The 16,985-nt window shown below is 38.5% G+C and overlaps 2 protein-coding genes across 6 annotated transcripts; one reads left to right on the forward strand and one right to left on the reverse strand.

Annotated features, from left to right (window-relative positions):
• Positions 1-1,269: 1,269 nt before the first annotated feature.
• On the reverse strand, positions 1,270-5,890 carry LOC124308066 (E3 ubiquitin-protein ligase RMND5A). Of its 2 annotated transcripts, none has more exons than XM_046770404.1 (7): positions 5,730-5,890; positions 4,776-5,059; positions 4,556-4,693; positions 4,136-4,434; positions 3,931-4,033; positions 3,695-3,849; positions 1,270-3,635 (listed from the first exon to the last, which is right to left on the reverse strand). In XM_046770404.1, exons 1-7 carry the CDS (start codon positions 5,878-5,880, stop codon positions 3,554-3,556), a joined length of 1,212 nt encoding a protein of 403 aa, XP_046626360.1. In that variant the 5' UTR covers positions 5,881-5,890; the 3' UTR covers positions 1,270-3,553. The 2 variants fall into 2 exon arrangements, with proteins under 2 accessions (XP_046626360.1, XP_046626361.1); XM_046770405.1 differs by having other exon boundaries at positions 1,270-3,617; positions 5,730-5,889.
• Positions 5,891-6,630: 740 nt separating this feature from the next.
• On the forward strand, positions 6,631-16,536 carry LOC124308067 (aldo-keto reductase family 1 member B1-like). 4 transcript variants are annotated; one of them, XR_006908905.1, is made up of 9 exons: positions 6,631-6,811; positions 7,954-8,121; positions 8,440-8,556; positions 8,738-9,127; positions 9,248-9,396; positions 9,482-9,753; positions 14,357-14,483; positions 15,204-15,695; positions 15,883-16,536. XR_006908905.1 is itself a non-coding variant. In XM_046770408.1 (6 exons), the coding sequence occupies exons 1-6, from the start codon at positions 6,737-6,739 to the stop codon at positions 9,522-9,524; spliced, it is 942 nt and encodes a 313-aa protein (XP_046626364.1). In that variant the 5' UTR covers positions 6,631-6,736; the 3' UTR covers positions 9,525-9,813. The 4 variants fall into 4 exon arrangements, 3 of the variants coding, with proteins under 3 accessions (XP_046626364.1, XP_046626363.1, XP_046626362.1); XM_046770408.1 differs by lacking the exons at positions 14,357-14,483; positions 15,204-15,695; positions 15,883-16,536 and having other exon boundaries at positions 9,482-9,813; XM_046770407.1 differs by lacking the exons at positions 6,631-6,811; positions 7,954-8,121; positions 8,440-8,556; ... (3 more) ...; positions 15,204-15,695; positions 15,883-16,536 and adding an exon at positions 12,730-14,247 and having other exon boundaries at positions 9,538-9,753.
• The last annotated feature ends 449 nt before the right edge of the window (positions 16,537-16,985 follow it).

Below are 16,985 nucleotides of genomic sequence, written 5' to 3' on the forward strand. Positions count from 1 at the left end.
TGAAGCTTATGTATTGTAACCCGAAATGGCATGTTCGTTGACAGAAACAATTAGGTACTTGAAATAAAATAAGTACATGATTCAAGTCAACGGCAAATTTACATCGATCGAATAATTTGTTGATCCAAGCGGAGCAATTGTTTGGCATAACTGGTTGATTCAGTTGCACTGCATGATTTGTTCACGAGGTAAGAGAAACACCGCGTGCTTTGAGACAAGTAGAGAATATATTCATCAAAAATATCATTGTACTAGTACTGGCTCCGAGAATGACGGATAGTCATTTCAAAATTAGTGGATTCGAGCGACCGAAAAGGTTGCGCGTCTCTCTCGCGGTTCGACGTTCGCCCGCGAACGTGCTCGAACACATGATATGTGTCATCGAGTACGTAACGCCAATTCAGCTTCAGGGAGTTTCTCCTTGAAGGCTATAGACCTCCCGGGAAATTCGTTTTTTTCAAGTCCATGCAGGTCACCCTAAACGGCACTAGGAGGTCGCAAGACCGATCCGGAGCCGATGGGCGGGCGAGCGTAGGAGCGAGCGAGAGAGAAAACTTTGGAAAGCGACCGCCGAAAGCGCGTCGGGCCCTACCAGCAGACCTTCTAGGCCAGCGGCGCGGTGGTGGGGGAAAAATAGCGAGACGCGTTAGGAGCGCGGCTAATCTTATCACTTCGGCTCTGATCACCAACCAGGTAGGTCGCCCTTCGGCCGTAAAACTTTGTACGGCGCTAATAAATCAAACCGAACAACGTTCCTCGACTACTTCCCGCTCACTTCACCTTAACAATTAACAATAAATTTGCCGGTTTTAGCCGTTGATTATCGGATTTATATTTTACGATTTTCTCGGGATATACTACACTCCAAATAATTGTCAAGTATATGAAATAGGGGTAAAATTTTCTGATAAATCGATTGCCGTTATTTGTTTTCTGGAATATTCTAACGTTGAGAGAAAAACCCAAATTTTGGAAAAAACAACAAATCAATTTCTGAAACATGTCCAACACATCTCCAAATCGTCCGAAACGTGTTTCTTTACTCAAATAAAGGCGTTTTGAATCAATATTAAAGCGAACACGTTGTCATGTAAGTATAGTGTTCACCGCAATTGACAATAACATTTAGTATGAATATTACTTGACTCAAATAATCCTTTCCCTCCGTGTAGATAATACCAAGAACCTATTTCACCTTGTAGTTTTGTTAATATTCTTATAGTGTAGATGTTATTCTATATGGGTAGGAAAGATGAAAAATTCTTTCCATTTTCATAAGTAACATTTTATTCGAGAAAAAATTTCGGCAGATATCGGCTATAATATAAAACTTTTTATAATAAAAATGTGTACAGAGATTTGAACCGATCGTCGAGCGACTGACTACCTAGTATAATCATACTTAATGTTACTTACGAAAAAAAATAAAAAAATAAAAATCCATATGCACGTGCAGTACGATTTATTCTAACATATTCGAGGCGGCCATCGACATCTGTTTTCCATGTCAAACAAATGGCACACTACACCGGTGGCCCTAAATATGTCAGATTCAATCTATGGCTCTGTACATATGTTATAATTTATCACTTCACCTATAATATATTGCAGTAAATAAATACTTCATTATATGTTTATTTGTTATTCAACCGCGCAATTGACTAAAACGTAAATAATCCCTCCTATATACTAGGTAACCTATGTCTCCCAATCGTTTCATACTATACGGAATATTGATAATAATTCGTTATAATCTACATTCCGTTATTATGATAGTAATTAGAATAGTAGAATAATCATTGCCGCGAATTACTAGAAAGTCGAAATTGAGGGTTGATCAGCCAATTTGTGTACTAACGCAAAATCAGGTGATAGTCCCGGACGAAAGATAAAAACCTTCCAAAGTTAACAGACTAAATTAAACCTTCCAAAGTCAACAAGTAGACTAAATTGTCAACAGTTTTCAGAACGAAAGTAAACGTCTACAGGACACTATCTTATAAATTTAAGGAATCGTGGATTACAGAATGGTTTTCTACAATCTCCAGGATCCCAAGGACGGCTGAAAACCGCGTATTTTTTTTTAAACTACAATCGTTTTTCTGAATTGGTAAAAACTTGTTTCTTACCCTTCAATAACTGATTAAGGTGATTGAACGCGAGTTTTAATAACAATTTATATACCTTATGTGACTACAGATTATTTAAAAACGACATTTCGCGAGAGTAATCTTCTCGCATTACGTTAATTAACCGTCGGTTATGGGATTATGTATATTGTATTCAAGTATTACAGGGATAATGTTAAGAAATCTGTGAGTAAAAATCGCATTACACACTGTGTTACTTTGATGTAATCAATCATCGGGACTTTGACAGAGGCGCGTAAAATCGTCTTCGGACGATTTTATGATTATAAATCCCAGAATACGTATAACTATATCCAGTGCAATAAAAAGTGATGATGAAGTTGATACAGTTTACAGATTTAGGACCCAATAACGGCTCGTCATACGAATATATAGATTTAATTTAATTATGAGAATGCCACGCGGTTCATTCTGATCGACATTTCCTTGTCAGTGTGTATGTTTATCTTCAAATCGTATTTCGTGAATTTATCTTACGTGAATTCAGATACGATTTGAGTATAATATGAATGTTAATATTATCGATACGCTAAGGAATCACACGACGTAATTGTGACAACTCAACTAATGCGCTGTTAGAATCGATCCATTAGTACACCATGTCGCAACTAGATTTAATTCACACCTTTGTTTTCTTTCTGTTTTTCGTTTTTCTTTATAATATATAAAACTATTTTACACAAACAAGTGTATAGCTAATAGGTAGCTCAACATCATAGGGACATTCCTTTACCAAAATAAGCGATCTGACGATGTGTTTATAACAGTAAGAATGGAATACAGTAAAATAAATAACATTATTCGGTTCCGAGGATAACACCAAAAAAAATATAACCGATAACAATGATAACAAAAGTATCCAGTCGTGGTGCGTGACTTGATATTCAACTAATGAGTATCGCAATTAGGAACGAAAAATTGACCCGAACAATAATAAAAATAATCTGCGCCAACGAATCAGGCAAACATTGAATTTTTTTTCATCTCTCCCCTTTGTTTTGTGAGTGCAAAAACAAGTTTGTTGAACATGTACTGATGCAACAACTGAACTTCGTACTCGACAGATGGGATTGATGAAAAACTATTATGCTTGACACGAGTAATTGGCAAAGTTTCGAACAAAGCAAATAATTTTTTGTTCTAAACTTGATCATAGGTTAAGAAAACGAGAAAAACAGAACAAAGCAAATTGAGTTTGGTAAAGGAAATCCCACGGAAATTGATCAAAGTCTTTAGCAGCCTTGTGTACAATACGTGTACATAACTGTTCCGATTAGCCCTTACAGCCATATCAAACGAACAAAACTGATGTATCTGTAAACCTATACATTTAGTAAAATTACTAAGGAGAGAAACATAAAGTATATTCATTACAAATACGATATATCACATCTAACTAGAGTCTAGAAGTATATTAACCTGGCGTCCTCTGGGTTTTGTTCGACCGGGCAGTACGGACATTTCAATCTGGAAACAAATTGATTTCTTTAAAAAGTGACATTGATATCAGTGTGTTGTACCGCTACTTTATCCAAATGTCGTACTTATTAGCACTAGTCAATTTGTTGAGGGCGTCTCGTGAAATTACATGACCGCAAACCAACTTCATTGGTGGATTATTTTCGGTACTCTGCTGTCGTAGAATTGGACACGCGAATACAGAGTGATAACGGCTCTGCTTCCCCAAGTCTATTTCGATCTGTTGAGAAACAGGTGAAATTGCCTTATCTTATCTCATATACATCTCGACTTTACACTACATACATATACGTCAACTTACAGGAAGCTCATCCTTTCCATTCCAGATACCAGTCACTTGTCGCTGCTGCATCACTTGTTTAATATTTAAAAGCGCAGGTAAAGCGGTGCATCCTGCATTTATACTGCACAAAAAGGATAATCTTAGAACTGATTGTATGTAGCAGCTTCCACTAGCTGGTGCTGATTTGTTCTTATGATTCATAAATATTAATTTCAGGACTTACCAAACGGAGAGTGGACTGTCGACACTGAGACCCAATAGTGTACACGCCTCTTTAGTAAAAACATCGTGAATATCAAGCCACAGCGTTGGATTTAATAAATGACTATAAGGTGAAGACTGTATTCCATTGGGTAAATACATAAGAGTCCCCATCAGAGACTGAACTTCTTTCTCATATCGTGCAACAAACTGTGTGAGATTTTTTCGGGCATAAAGAATTGCCTCGCCCTGTTTCGCGGGACCTTGTTGGACTAGTCTTATAAAATGTAGTCTGTGCAGCTTGAATTCTAGCGACGAGTTCTGAAACGTAATTACTTTGTCACTTCATTTCTTCCGTAATTAAGCACATATTTCAATCTGTTTTGTTTCTGATATTTCGATTCTTGTTTTGTGCCTGGAGAGACTTTAATACTCGTCTTACCTGAGCGAGAAGTGCCTCGCGGTGATTGCGCGCCCACTCTAAAGCCGGCTCCAAGTTACGTTGCTTCAGACAATCCAAAATGTGGTTCAACTCTGTGAAGGGTTCCTTTCTGCCTTCTTCAGTCCTGATTCCAGCTTCCTGTCAATAAAACAAATACGCTGTGTGAAAAATTCCTCACCTATACCTCAAAAAGTAGATATAAATATGAAATATAACTTACCGACGCGAGTTCATCGGCAATATCCAGCATTCCCTGTCTGTAAAAATGCTGGCAGATAACCTGGTTGAGTAGGTGTGTTTTTTCAGGTCCAGAGAACACATCTTCTCTACTTGTGCTAGCAAAGTCGGCAATGAAATTCCTGTCAATGGCTTTCCCAACTTTTGAAACTGTGCTGTGAAGGTCGCGATGATCTGTCGCTAATCGCTGCACTGTATCCCGGACCTTGGTCATCGCTTGATTTAACACTTGTATTTGACATTGTGTCAATTCGTGATCGGGTGGACCTGATAGCAAAGAATTTTCAAATTTTGTATAAAGTATTGAATTTTAAGAAATATCAATAAGTAAGACACCGAAAAAGAAGTACGATTACTAAATGAAAACATCCTTAATCTATGTTTGTTAAAAGAAAACATTTCAAAGCTAGATTTTTCTCCAGCTAAGTTCAACTCGATCGAATTAAATTCGGTTACACCATCTAAGATAATCAAAAAATTTCGAGAATCTACGATTCGTGATTGTAAATTTATGACAGAAGTTGCGTGCGTAGATCAACAACGTCTTTTATTGAGGTTATATCGCAGTTTTTTAATAGCTGCTCGTTGAAATGGCGTTGAATTGGATTGCAAAACTTTCTACTGATCGACCAGAATTGATTGATTGTGTTAATCTGACAATGAAGGAGGGCGACGAACTGAACGTAAGAAAAAGTGGAAATAAACAAAGTGTCGAGAGTGAGATGGCAGTTGGTAACGACGACATGGACGTGAAATATAATGTTGTTTGATTAAATTATGTTGATAAATCGACGTGAATTTTCGTGGCAAAACAACAAGCCTGATTTTTATTATCGGCGGGTTAAATATGTGCGTTAAATCGGGGTAACGTCTGAAGGAGAATCCTTTGTTTGTATGTTCTAAGGATATGTAAGCCTGCTGTAGGGAGGAAACTCACCGTTTTCGAGCTCTTTTTTAATGGATTCGATGTGATTTATCAAATCCCGTAGCACAGTTTCACCGTGGTCGTCTATCGCACTGAATTTCAACAAAACTTTGGCAACTTCGCGCTCGACAGCATTACAAGCCTCCATTATTGTTTTTCGCATGATGATGCTGCGTCAGTGTGACGTCAAAGGTGCTGCTGCGCGCTGGTTCGCCAATGTAACGCCATCGTCGATTGGACGTGACGTCTGCAGAAGTGAAGGTAGCCGCCAATCGCGAGACAGCGCGCGATTCGCAGTGCTGACCGGTCGCTGTTTGAACGTGACATTTTTACCGATCGAAAAGCGGAAGATTTTTGTGGATCTACCGCGTATTTGGCTACCTGTATCTTTCACACGTGACAATTTTCTTTTTTTAGCTTCATTTTAAGTAAACTTCTCGTAGTCAAAAACGTGAATGGTATTGTAAAAATAGAGTTTCCCAGGTACGGTTTACGGTAAAAAACTTCAACTTCAAAGCGCTTTAGAAACTATCAACCTGCTATGATCCATTATCACTTTGCTATCAGTTACAATAATAGGATAGGAAAGGGCGGAGGATCGTGCATGAGATTGTTGTGGAAGTTGAATCGCAATCCATATGAAAATCTGAGATAAGGAGGGACGTAGAAAGATTGTATCAGTTTACAGTAAGTTTTTGATAACGTGATACTACCGTTCTGCAACCCTGTGACGGTGAGAGAGTTGAGACACATCTACGAGACGCCCACTGTAAATTGATCATAAATTCTTTTCGATAGGCATCTCCCCGTGATATAATACGAGAAGATAAGTCACAGGATGGATGAAGACTTAAGTGATAAGCGTTTACATGAGCAGACTTGATTACCCCCACGCTGGCATGCGGTGGGCGCCTGTACGTCTTTTTGTTAGCACACATATTGTGGTCACAAGCTGAAATTTGTCATGCGCCATAACTCGTAACCAACCTGCTGTAGCCAGTTGATCAAGATCTTCTGCCATGGCTGCTCCTAGTGTAACACTCAACAACGGTGAGAAGATACCTGTTCTTGGCCTTGGCACCTGGCAAGGCCTCGTAAGTCGCTATATCTGCATATATTTATTTTTTACATTTTCATGGTTTTTTCGTTATATTTCTCACGTTTTAACTACTATTCGCAAGATCTTCTAACGCCATATGTTACACGCATACTTACTTGTTTCTCGTCAATTTTTCTTCGTATAACATCTTTATTTCGCAACCCCTTGCTTGAGGTCTGATATGGTATAAACTTCGCAACGGTATTTTGATTTTTATCTATCTGTGGGTTTCTATTTTACGCAGTTTCATTATTCTATTTAATTTTAATTCATCCCGCAACTTAGGCTCATTGCTCTACTCAATTATCTACTCTAGAACTACACAGTGAAATGGTGCATACCAATCAATCTATCTAATTTAATTTTTCATCCTATATCGCCTACAGCGTAACTTGGAGAGATTGGGATATTCTTTTATGACCTAGTGTTATCGTTCTCAGTTACACGTGCGGAGTAGAGCTGATTATTACATAACTGAAGGAATGTTGTGTACGTAAAGAAAGAGACGAACATTCAACCAGTGACGAGTTTCTTGGCATCTGAAGTAGACTTTACGATAATGAAATTAGTTACGTAATTAAAGTCGATGACTGTATATACTGTTTGATAATTTCACACGCATAATAGCCGATTCCTGTGCGTTTTTTAAATGTAAATCCCGTTTCATTGTTCACCGGCACTATTCTCTACTCATTAACCAACATTATACCGGATGAGTCTTGCCAATAGACCGACTGATATAAACATCCTTTTGTGATTATTCGACACAGATATGACTTCTAGAATTCTTCTTGTTGTGATTTACTTCTCGGAAACTGTAACTTTCCGGTTAACTTGTAGAGTATAAGATATTGGAAGCAACTAAATCTATGCCCTGTTTCCAGGTTTAGAAAGGCCCATCCTGTATATTCTCTTACTCTACTACGATGAAGCAGTTTCAAGGCCAGCCTTATATACGCAATAAAAAAGAATGGCATAATTGATTAGGCAGATTTGAGACCTATAATTCGATGAAATTCGTTGGTCTATTCACCCATTTTTAACTACAGTGGGCATATAATGAAAATAATTAATATCTTCGAACTGCGTGGTGGTTGGTCGTACAATGTATGCATAATTTAAATTATAACGTTGCAGGATGACCCAGGTGTCGTGGAACAAGCTGTTAAAGATGCTATCGATGCTGGATACCGACACTTTGACTGTGCCATGAAATATGGCAACGAGGATGTCATTGGCAAGGCAATTCGAGAAAAAATTTCCGAGGGAGTAGTCAAAAGAGAAGATCTTTACATTGTTACAAAAGTAAGAAACCGAAGTGAACCAATTTTCTGTTAAAAAAAATTATACTTTCAATAGAGAGACAAAGAATCAAATTATCATATGTTACAAGTAGTTTGGGAAAATTAACTTCACATTTTTGTGACAATTACAATTATTGTAACCGTCGTGAATGAGATAAATATTTTTGATGATATTAGACCCTGTAATTAAGGCACGAAATACCCTTTCAACACCTTCAAACGACTCAATTCGCTTTTCAGTAACTATACAAAATTATCGATCGAAATAATGCACCCTATACCTACATTAACAATTAGCAATTATTTGTCCACAATGCAGCTCTGGAATGACAAGCACAAAAAAGAGGATGTCATCGAAACATGCAAGAAATCTTTGGAAAACTTTGGATTTGACTACATCGACTTGTACCTGATACACTGGCCGATTTCAGTCGAAGTGAGGATTATTAAAATAAAAAAAAACAGTTTTTCCTTCATTTGTTATCCAAAAATTAGTTGACTTTCAATTGACCGCATCTGCATAATTCAACAGTGATTACCAATCGTTAAATTAGAGCTTGAACTATTTTTGCCTTATACTATTCGAGCTCCTAGAGCGTGTTCGTTTCTTTTCACAGGAAGCAACCGGTGACTTATTCTCTGGAAAGTTCGTCGATATCCCGCTCGAGGAAACATGGGAGGGAATGGAGGAGTGTCATCGTCTGGGTTACACCAAGAGCATAGGCCTCAGCAACTTCAACTCGGTGCAGATAGACCGCATCCTGAAAGTGGCAAAAGTTAAGCCGGTTGTTAACCAGGTCGAGTGCCATCCAAACTTGAACCAGAAGAAATTACGCGACTTCTGCGCAGCCCGAGGAATAGTTATAACTAGTTACAGCCCCCTCGGCGCTCCTCGCAGGTCTTGGTTTAAGCCGGGCGACCCCCTCGTGGTAATTGACGAACCGGAAATCGTCGCGATAGGAAAGAAATACGGCAAAAGTCCTGCTCAAGTCGTGCTTCGATATCTGGTACGATGGTATAATATACTTGAAATATGTTTCAAATGAGATACGGGGTTTTTAAAGTGATACAGGAAAAGTGTGTGAGAAATTCAAGTTACGATTCGTACCTTGCTCATTTTTTTGCAGATTGACATCGGCACCGTCCCAATTCCAAAGTCCAGCTCGAAGAAACGCATCCAGGAGAATATCAACCTGTTCGACTTCAAACTGACCCCCGAGGAGGTGGCGACAATCGACAAGTTCGACATTGGCGTTAGAGTTACCCCAGTTGAAGAGTAATTAACAATCCTGACTTGTAGTTAATCGATCTGCGCGTATAAAGGAGTGGTTGACTGGAATGTGATTTTTTTTTTGTTTCAGGTTCACTGGTCATCCGGAATATCCATTCCGTATTGAGTTTTGAGGATTTTGCTGTTTTAAAACTCTACTTAAGCAGCCCTACTGCTACATTTGATTTTATTTCTTTTACACCATAATTTTATAACTAAATTCTATATGGCAGTATTTCCTTAGCGTGCCAAATTACAAACTTTGTCAATTGTGAAAGAAAATATCTTCAATCAATAACTACGAACTGGTACATCCTGATTCCACAAATGATGCTTCACTTTTAGCGAATGAAAACACAGACAGTGAGTGGACGTCAATTAGTAATGTACAAATCTTGTTTATATTAAAACTGTAGTTGGTCATTCTTGTGCGATTTTACTAACAAAAATCAAACAGTTATCTATGGTTTAGATTTGTACATCAAATTTCACCTCGGTTCCGTGACAAAATTGCACAATATCGGTACATAAATTTCAAATCACTAGCAAGTAGAGCTCAGGAATTCTGAACACTATCATGAGTAAAGAAGTAATTTCCGTAGAAAATGTATCATACATTTTCTAATAGATTTCCAACTGCGCATTTACCAAAATTATTCTAACCATAGCTGCCAGTATCATAGAGGGCAGTGTAATTACAATGTTCAATTATCTGGATAAAGTCAAATGTCCGTTTCACTGATAGTTCAAACTTCAAAGTATTGTATGGGCTCTTCGAGAATTGTGTGCGCTCTTCGAGAATTGTGTGAACTATTTATAAAAATCTATCGACTAACGGCATTTGTACAGGAATTTTCAATTATTTGCATTGACCGCGATTAGTTCTCTCTCCTTCACTTCTACGTAAGTAAATGAGAAAATCTACCATACATTGTAAACATTCTTGTATTTTTTTCGGTTTTTCATTGTGATTGTAATTGATTGTTTTGCCATTTAAAAACCACCCACAAAAAACTGAAATAATAATTTCAGATCTTCTTCGATGGTAAACATTTCTCACTATTCAACCTTTATGATGTGTACACTTGATGGGAAGGTGCGGTAATGCTTCGAACAAGTCCGTGCACCAGTTTCCAATTAGTACAAGACTACATAAAGCCATTTCTAGGATGCAATGAGGAATTAGCAGGTCTAGTTTTTAGCCAGACAATTCTCCAGTGGCTAATTAGACTATACCTGTTAATCGTTTGTTCGAAGTTTTTTTTTCATAAGATACATGCGAATGAAAGACATTCCAGTTTGTGTTTCAGTATAAGCATTTCATTTCATATAAACGCGAGACCAATGCCGTGCGTTATTACGAATTATACACGAAGCAACTGGTTTCTCGTCCTGAAATTTTATATTTCAACTTATGTTACAGAATCCAAGAATTTAAATTTATGCTCTCTACGGCTTCGAAAAAATGTAGGGACACAGATAAGATTAATTATAAAACAAAATGATGTGACCCCTGGCAAAATACGTTAAATCCTTATCAACAAAGATAACGGTCGATGACGTTCATCGCATGTCGTGGAGTGTTGCATAAGCGGACCTCTGCGATGTCAAAGATATCGATAACATTCTCATTTCTGATCTGGGTATACAGAATCAACGATGTGCGTCGCCTGTGGTGTGACAAAAATCGAGAAGAATCGTTGCAGCCTTGATAAAGGTCTCACAATACATCACCAGGCGTCGTTTCGCGGTCACCATTTCAAAGTACAAGGTACAATAAACGCTTGATGAAATAATTGAAAAAGCCGCAACAGACTCCCTCGGAACTTCCTTCGAACATCATGAACGTATCAAGTCATAGTTACTGTTCAACGGTGCAGAGCTCGCGTTCACATCCTCTGGGAGAGGACATCCTCTCTGGGATCCCAACGTCAAGCCTCATTACCATGACGAGCAACGCCATGACGTATACACGTGGTAACAGTGGCATGGCACAAGTGTGCGGCGAGTTTCACATTGTGAAGCATATTATGCCACCAGTGTTCCAAAGACTGGCCTGCACCACTTAACCGGACACTCCTGAGGTCACCGAACCAGTGGAAAGTTCCGAATGCTCGAGCTTAGGGCTACGCAAGCTGGGCTCTCCGACCACGTGGCCGGCGTCATGTTTTACAATCTGTATATTGTATACACCTATACATGCACTTGCGTGACTATGTAGAAAAATTTCCGACCGGTTGTGAATCATCGTTCATTGGCGGTAATCTAACGCAATTGCTGCTCCCAGCCTCCTTGCAATGCCTGGTGGTAAAATGTCACCATGCCACCCCACGTTCTAAAATTATTATTATATACTTATACACACATCTCTATTCTCGTTTTCATCATTTCTCTTTCTCGCCCTTTCTACTTTTACTTCTGTTGCTAACGGAATCTTTTTCCAGAATTCTCTGGCCCTTTGACTATTCGACTTGTCGGTCGGACTGTACAAGGGATTTTTACTACCGCCATGCAGGAACCACGGCAATGTGGTCGTTCGCTCATTGTTAGCAATCCTGTGCGTGCAAAATTGGCCAATTATTTTTACGAGAGTCCGCACGGATTGTAATTCGCATATACAACTTTATCTTTTATACTCCAATATGCTACACGTTGGTCTGTAATGTTGCAAAGTTTCCTTCTACATATCTTCGTACACCGTTTATTTACTTTTGAATTTCCCACCTCAATTACGGTTCGCAGTTCGGAGTTCAAGTTTGAACGCAACCACCATAGCCCGTTGAGGAAAGATAAATCCCAAGCAGTGTTCATAAGCCTCCGGTGTCCCTGTTCGCACATGATTATTGAAGAGAGTAACTTTTATCCGCTGTACTGAAACTGTTCTTCTATACAACTTTGCTATGGAAAAAGTTTTTCAACTGTGAGTACCATCCGTAAGCGTGATTTAATCGTTGTCGTACATGTTAGTAGAGTAGTCTGATACATATTTGAAAGAATCGTCAACGACGATCGAATTTTCCCTAATCTCTCGACACGCTTGTGGCTCCGCGACCCGTTTCCTTGACTTATTAGCGTCTTATCTGTAGAATCACATTTGAAGTTTCGACAAAATTTATAGATATTAAACGTACGGAAACTACGTATACATCCACCAAATTTCGTAATGCTTCGAAACATAGGGTGTAATACTATTTCGCAATTGAACGGTACTGCGTTAATACTTGATAACGTCTAATCTGTATAGAACCGTTATTCGTAGGACAAATTTTCTGTCCTCTGTTCGTCGATTCAGTAAACAAAACAATAATATCAATTATCACAAACTAACCGTAATTGCAGCATGATGCCAGTCCTAACCTCGCCCTCCACGACTATAACACCGTCATGTCCGAATGAAATTAGATCGCCAAGTTTGGATTTCTTTCCTTCGAATGCTCCAAGTTTTCGCCAACGAAAAAGGCTATTCGAACCGATCATTAAATCGATTGAGAAACTATTTGAGCTCGATATCGAGGAGGTGGATGAGATCGGAGAGGCAAATCGCGATGCGACAAATGGTCAAATTGACAGAGAAGGTTCGCTGATCTACGTTTCTCCTGCGATCCGACGTCGAGAGTTATTCATAAATTCGGATTCACCAACAGCCTCTTATGAAACGGATTCTTCGATGCTAGAAGGATTGAAAAATTTAAAATCTTGTGCACGGAACCAGAGAACGATTCACTCCTCACCGAAGCTCGTTAATTCTCACTTTGAGGATTCTGGGTTCATGAACTGTTCAATCGAGATGGTACCGTGGGTGCAGAGGTCGATCTCAGATCTAGATTGTTCTCAGAAGACTTTGACCGGTGAGCAAGACAGTGAAAATAATCCAGATTCGGATGATGGGGTCTCGTTTGATTCATATCTGCAAGGAGGAGAGGATCATTCGTGGTCTTTCGGCGTGAAAGAGATCGAGATGCAGCCACCGAAGAATGGCAACGTCGGCATAAAACCATGCGCCAAAAATCTCGACAATCGCATCAGTGATAAGCTCTCAAATGATAAATTGGAGGCCGAAAGAAACGCTCTTGACCCTAACCGTGGTGTCGAGAAATGCTCGGGCCACAATCAGTCGCTGACAAACATTGAAGTCGAGTGCGAGGATGACGCAACTGCCAAAAAATCTACCAATACCAGATCTAGAAACGAAACGTTGTCGGGCTTCGTTCATAAATGTAGCCTAATTTGTGCCAATCATTCTTCATTCCCATCCAAAGAAAACTGTTTAATTTTTGATGGACTCAGCTCTGCTGGCAAACGTAAACAAGTTCGTAAACGGCCGACTGGTTCCGATAAAGGGAGACATGACAAAATGCAGGGTGAAAATTCGACGATCTCTGAATGTTTAGAAGCGTCCACCTTGTCGGTACAAGCTGAGGATTATCATTTGATACACAAATTGGAATCCATATCCCTACAAGATATAACTAACGTGAAATCTTCAAAGACCGAAAAGAAGATACCGAAACTGATCGTATTCGAATAATTCCCGAACCGCTTTTAGCATTTGCTCATCCAAGTGTATTATGACCATTCCTTTTTACCAATAACCATATAATTTTACATCGTGATTAAACATGTATCTGTGTTTCATTTATCCTTATTCTTAACTGAAAATGTATCTTTTAATTGTTCCTTGAAGTAATATGTACCTAATTATACATGTATCGTCGACGTATTTCATCTAACCTTTTGTAAAGAGCAACTGGTCTAATAACGATTATTTCTAATTTGTGCGTATACAAGGTACTGTGATTTTTGTAATAAAGACCCTCGCTTATCTATAAATTTTAAATAAAACTAAAACCCACTGTCGCCCAGGTGTAATATTATTAAACGTGTTTTAGAATGTACAGTACAGAACAGAAAATGTTCAAACTGGCCGCCTCGGAGCTCCAGAACATATGGTTACGTTTGATTTTAGCAAACGAAGATGACCCAAACAGCGTTTAAGAAGGTGAATCAGATTTGTGTACATCGTGGAGGACGTCGGTTACTGCCAAGTGGAATATTTCTCGTTCGTCAGAGATTCTTAATCCCTGCATTCAAAGGTATGCAAGAATTATAAGAGCAAATAAAATAATGTCCCTTTCAATAGCGTGTTTTATGGTTCTCGCCTACACACAAGCACATATTTAACGTCCGTTAGACCGACGCGTGGTGAACATGATTCTTGCTCGTTTATATAACCAAGGACACGTGCGGCAATCACTTTGTTGCCTGTCGAGGAAATGTAATCTTCATCATCATCACCATCATTACGTACATTCTCGTGATTCATGGTTCGTCGCGTCAATGTGCGCGAATAAAAATGGTGCAATTTTTTCACCAACACTGAACCAGCCATGAGTTGTGACTTTTGTCCAATAGTTTAACAACCATTCCGTGTTTTTTTACTCCTTGTTTATTGTTGTCCATTTTCTGTCGATCTGGTAATCGTTTATATGACGGCCTATAGGGAAAAACATGTGCGTCAGATAAAACGATAAATGTATGTGACACGTACGATGATAAGTGTTGCCTGAAATATAACGTGTCTGAAGAAAATGTCAACCGTCGTGTACGTTGGAAATATGTAAAAATATACGTGTTCAGTGAATATGACAGCAATTAATTACGGTATCTGTAACGTATATTTAACTCACGTTTATTTTATCGATTTTAGATGTCAAAGTTGACAGCGAATTTCAGTCACATACATTTTTCATGTAAATTTTTTATTTTGTCCGAACCTGCCAATCAGAAAATGTATTCGTAATTTTTACCAACAGGAGTCTTACAGTGTAGAAATTGGAATATCATACTGGTCATCATCAAAATATAACTGGAGTGAAATGACTCCACGTAAAAGGCTGCTGTCCCTCCAATTGCCGACAGAGATTTCTCCGATTTACAAAAACGTGACTGACGACCCGCGATTCATGTGGTCAGCGAGGAAAACCGGATTAAAATACTGGCCAATGACACAGTGTATTCGACTTTCAACAACTCCAGTGGAGATGGTAAAAATGCCGGAAAATAAGCCGTTGATCGTCTTTTCAAGCAATAATACCGCCAATTTCAAGCATTCAATTGAAAGAAATAACATTACGCCGATCAAAAAGACTCTTTTCGAATCCCCATGGAATCCGCAACCATCACTCAACGAGACCTTAACGGTCGATGAGGAATTCGATGAAAGTTATAGTCGCGGAAGATCCCCTTCTGTCAGTTTTCTGGAAGAAATCATCACCCTCAATGAAACTATAACGATTTCGGACGAGGTAAGGTGTCACGGAATAATTCATTGCCGACAATAGAACGATCCCATAACACCATTAACACTAGACTGACTTTTGGAGTGATTCAGGCTGCTGATATGATTTTCAAAATCATCCCCATATTCTGTCAGCACAATCATCCGATACGGCTACTGAGTATTTGTTTATCTCTCAATTGCGACATTTACAGGAAGCAATCGAGACACCGAAGTCACAGGATAACATCATCCGCAGGATGAATTACAAGGAGGTTAAAAATTCTCATACTTAACAAAAGGGACACGCGGAGCTTAAAAATAAATTCAACGGGAGAATGAAGAAAAAAATCGGATCTCAGTTGCGTTGTTCGATAAAAAGCGACGATTCAGCCATTGAATCAGTCAAATTATCAAATTCGGTATTTGAAGTTCAAGCATCCAATTCTGAAAAGTTTTTACCATCTTAGCCGCGCTGATCACGTCGATATTATTCAATGGGTAACGTAGTCCCTGTTTTTTTACGCCGTAGATTTAAGTTCGATCAAAAGTGTGCTGGAAACATGAACGTATTATTTGAATTGTTTACAATCGTCCTTACGGATATCCGGTTTTACTAGAAATAGTTGATTCTTATTCTCTTAGGTCATAAATCTTCACCTGTCTTAATCAAGAATCACGCATGCATTTGTATAAATATCTTTTATTAGATTTATAGCGTATGATATATCCTGTTATTAGTTCAATTATACATTAGTTCTAAGATGAAGATTCACGCTCATTTAAACAGTAGCTAACAACTCGTTTTCGCATTCAACGAACGCGTTAAATCATAGTTATTTTTTCTTAGAATAAAGAATTTTTCACATCCTATAATAACCATATTATTTTTCATCATTAGGGATTAATTACGCGAAATATTTTTCTTAAAAAGATCCTTTTACAGTTCAGCACGGTTCTTGTACACAAATGCTTAGCTCGGCTGAATTTTTGTAAAAATTTTATTGATCCTAGGAAGCGAAAATGCGTAAAAATCTATAAAAGGTAAGTTATTGCCCGGTTGGGATGAAAAACTTTTTGGCTTGTCATTCCTTGCCAAGAAAAGTGAGCGAAACAGTAGAAACGGAATCGATGGAATCGAATGATTTGCATTTATTTATCAAGCAAAAATTATTTGTTATGTTGGGTTCACATTGCTCATAATGATGTAACCAGTTACTGTACGTAGCGATGCGAAGTTGATGTAATCAAGGAAGAAATTAACGCCGCAAAGCAATTAGGGTTTTGTTAGAATCAACGCTCGTTGTAAGCTCAAGGA

This window comes from Neodiprion virginianus, chromosome 6, assembly GCF_021901495.1.
Source record: "Neodiprion virginianus isolate iyNeoVirg1 chromosome 6, iyNeoVirg1.1, whole genome shotgun sequence".
NCBI lineage: Eukaryota > Metazoa > Arthropoda > Insecta > Hymenoptera > Diprionidae > Neodiprion > Neodiprion virginianus.

Excerpts from the sequence above, each read along its gene's own strand:
- LOC124308067 (XM_046770406.1), top strand. The coding sequence starts at position 12,291 with ATGGAAAAAGTTTTTCAACT. Across the intron at positions 12,311-12,729 it reads ATGGAAAAAGTTTTTCAACT|CATGATGCCAGTCCTAACCT; the intron begins GTGAGTACCATC and ends CCGTAATTGCAG.
- LOC124308066 (XM_046770404.1), bottom strand. The coding sequence starts at position 5,880 with ATGCGAAAAACAATAATGGAGGCTTGTAATGCTGTCGAGCGCGAAGTT. Across the intron at positions 5,060-5,729 it reads TAAAAAAGAGCTCGAAAACG|GTCCACCCGATCACGAATTG; the intron begins GTGAGTTTCCTC and ends CTTTGCTATCAG. Across the intron at positions 4,034-4,135 it reads GACAGTCCACTCTCCGTTTG|TATAAATGCAGGATGCACCG; the intron begins GTAAGTCCTGAA and ends CTTTTTGTGCAG.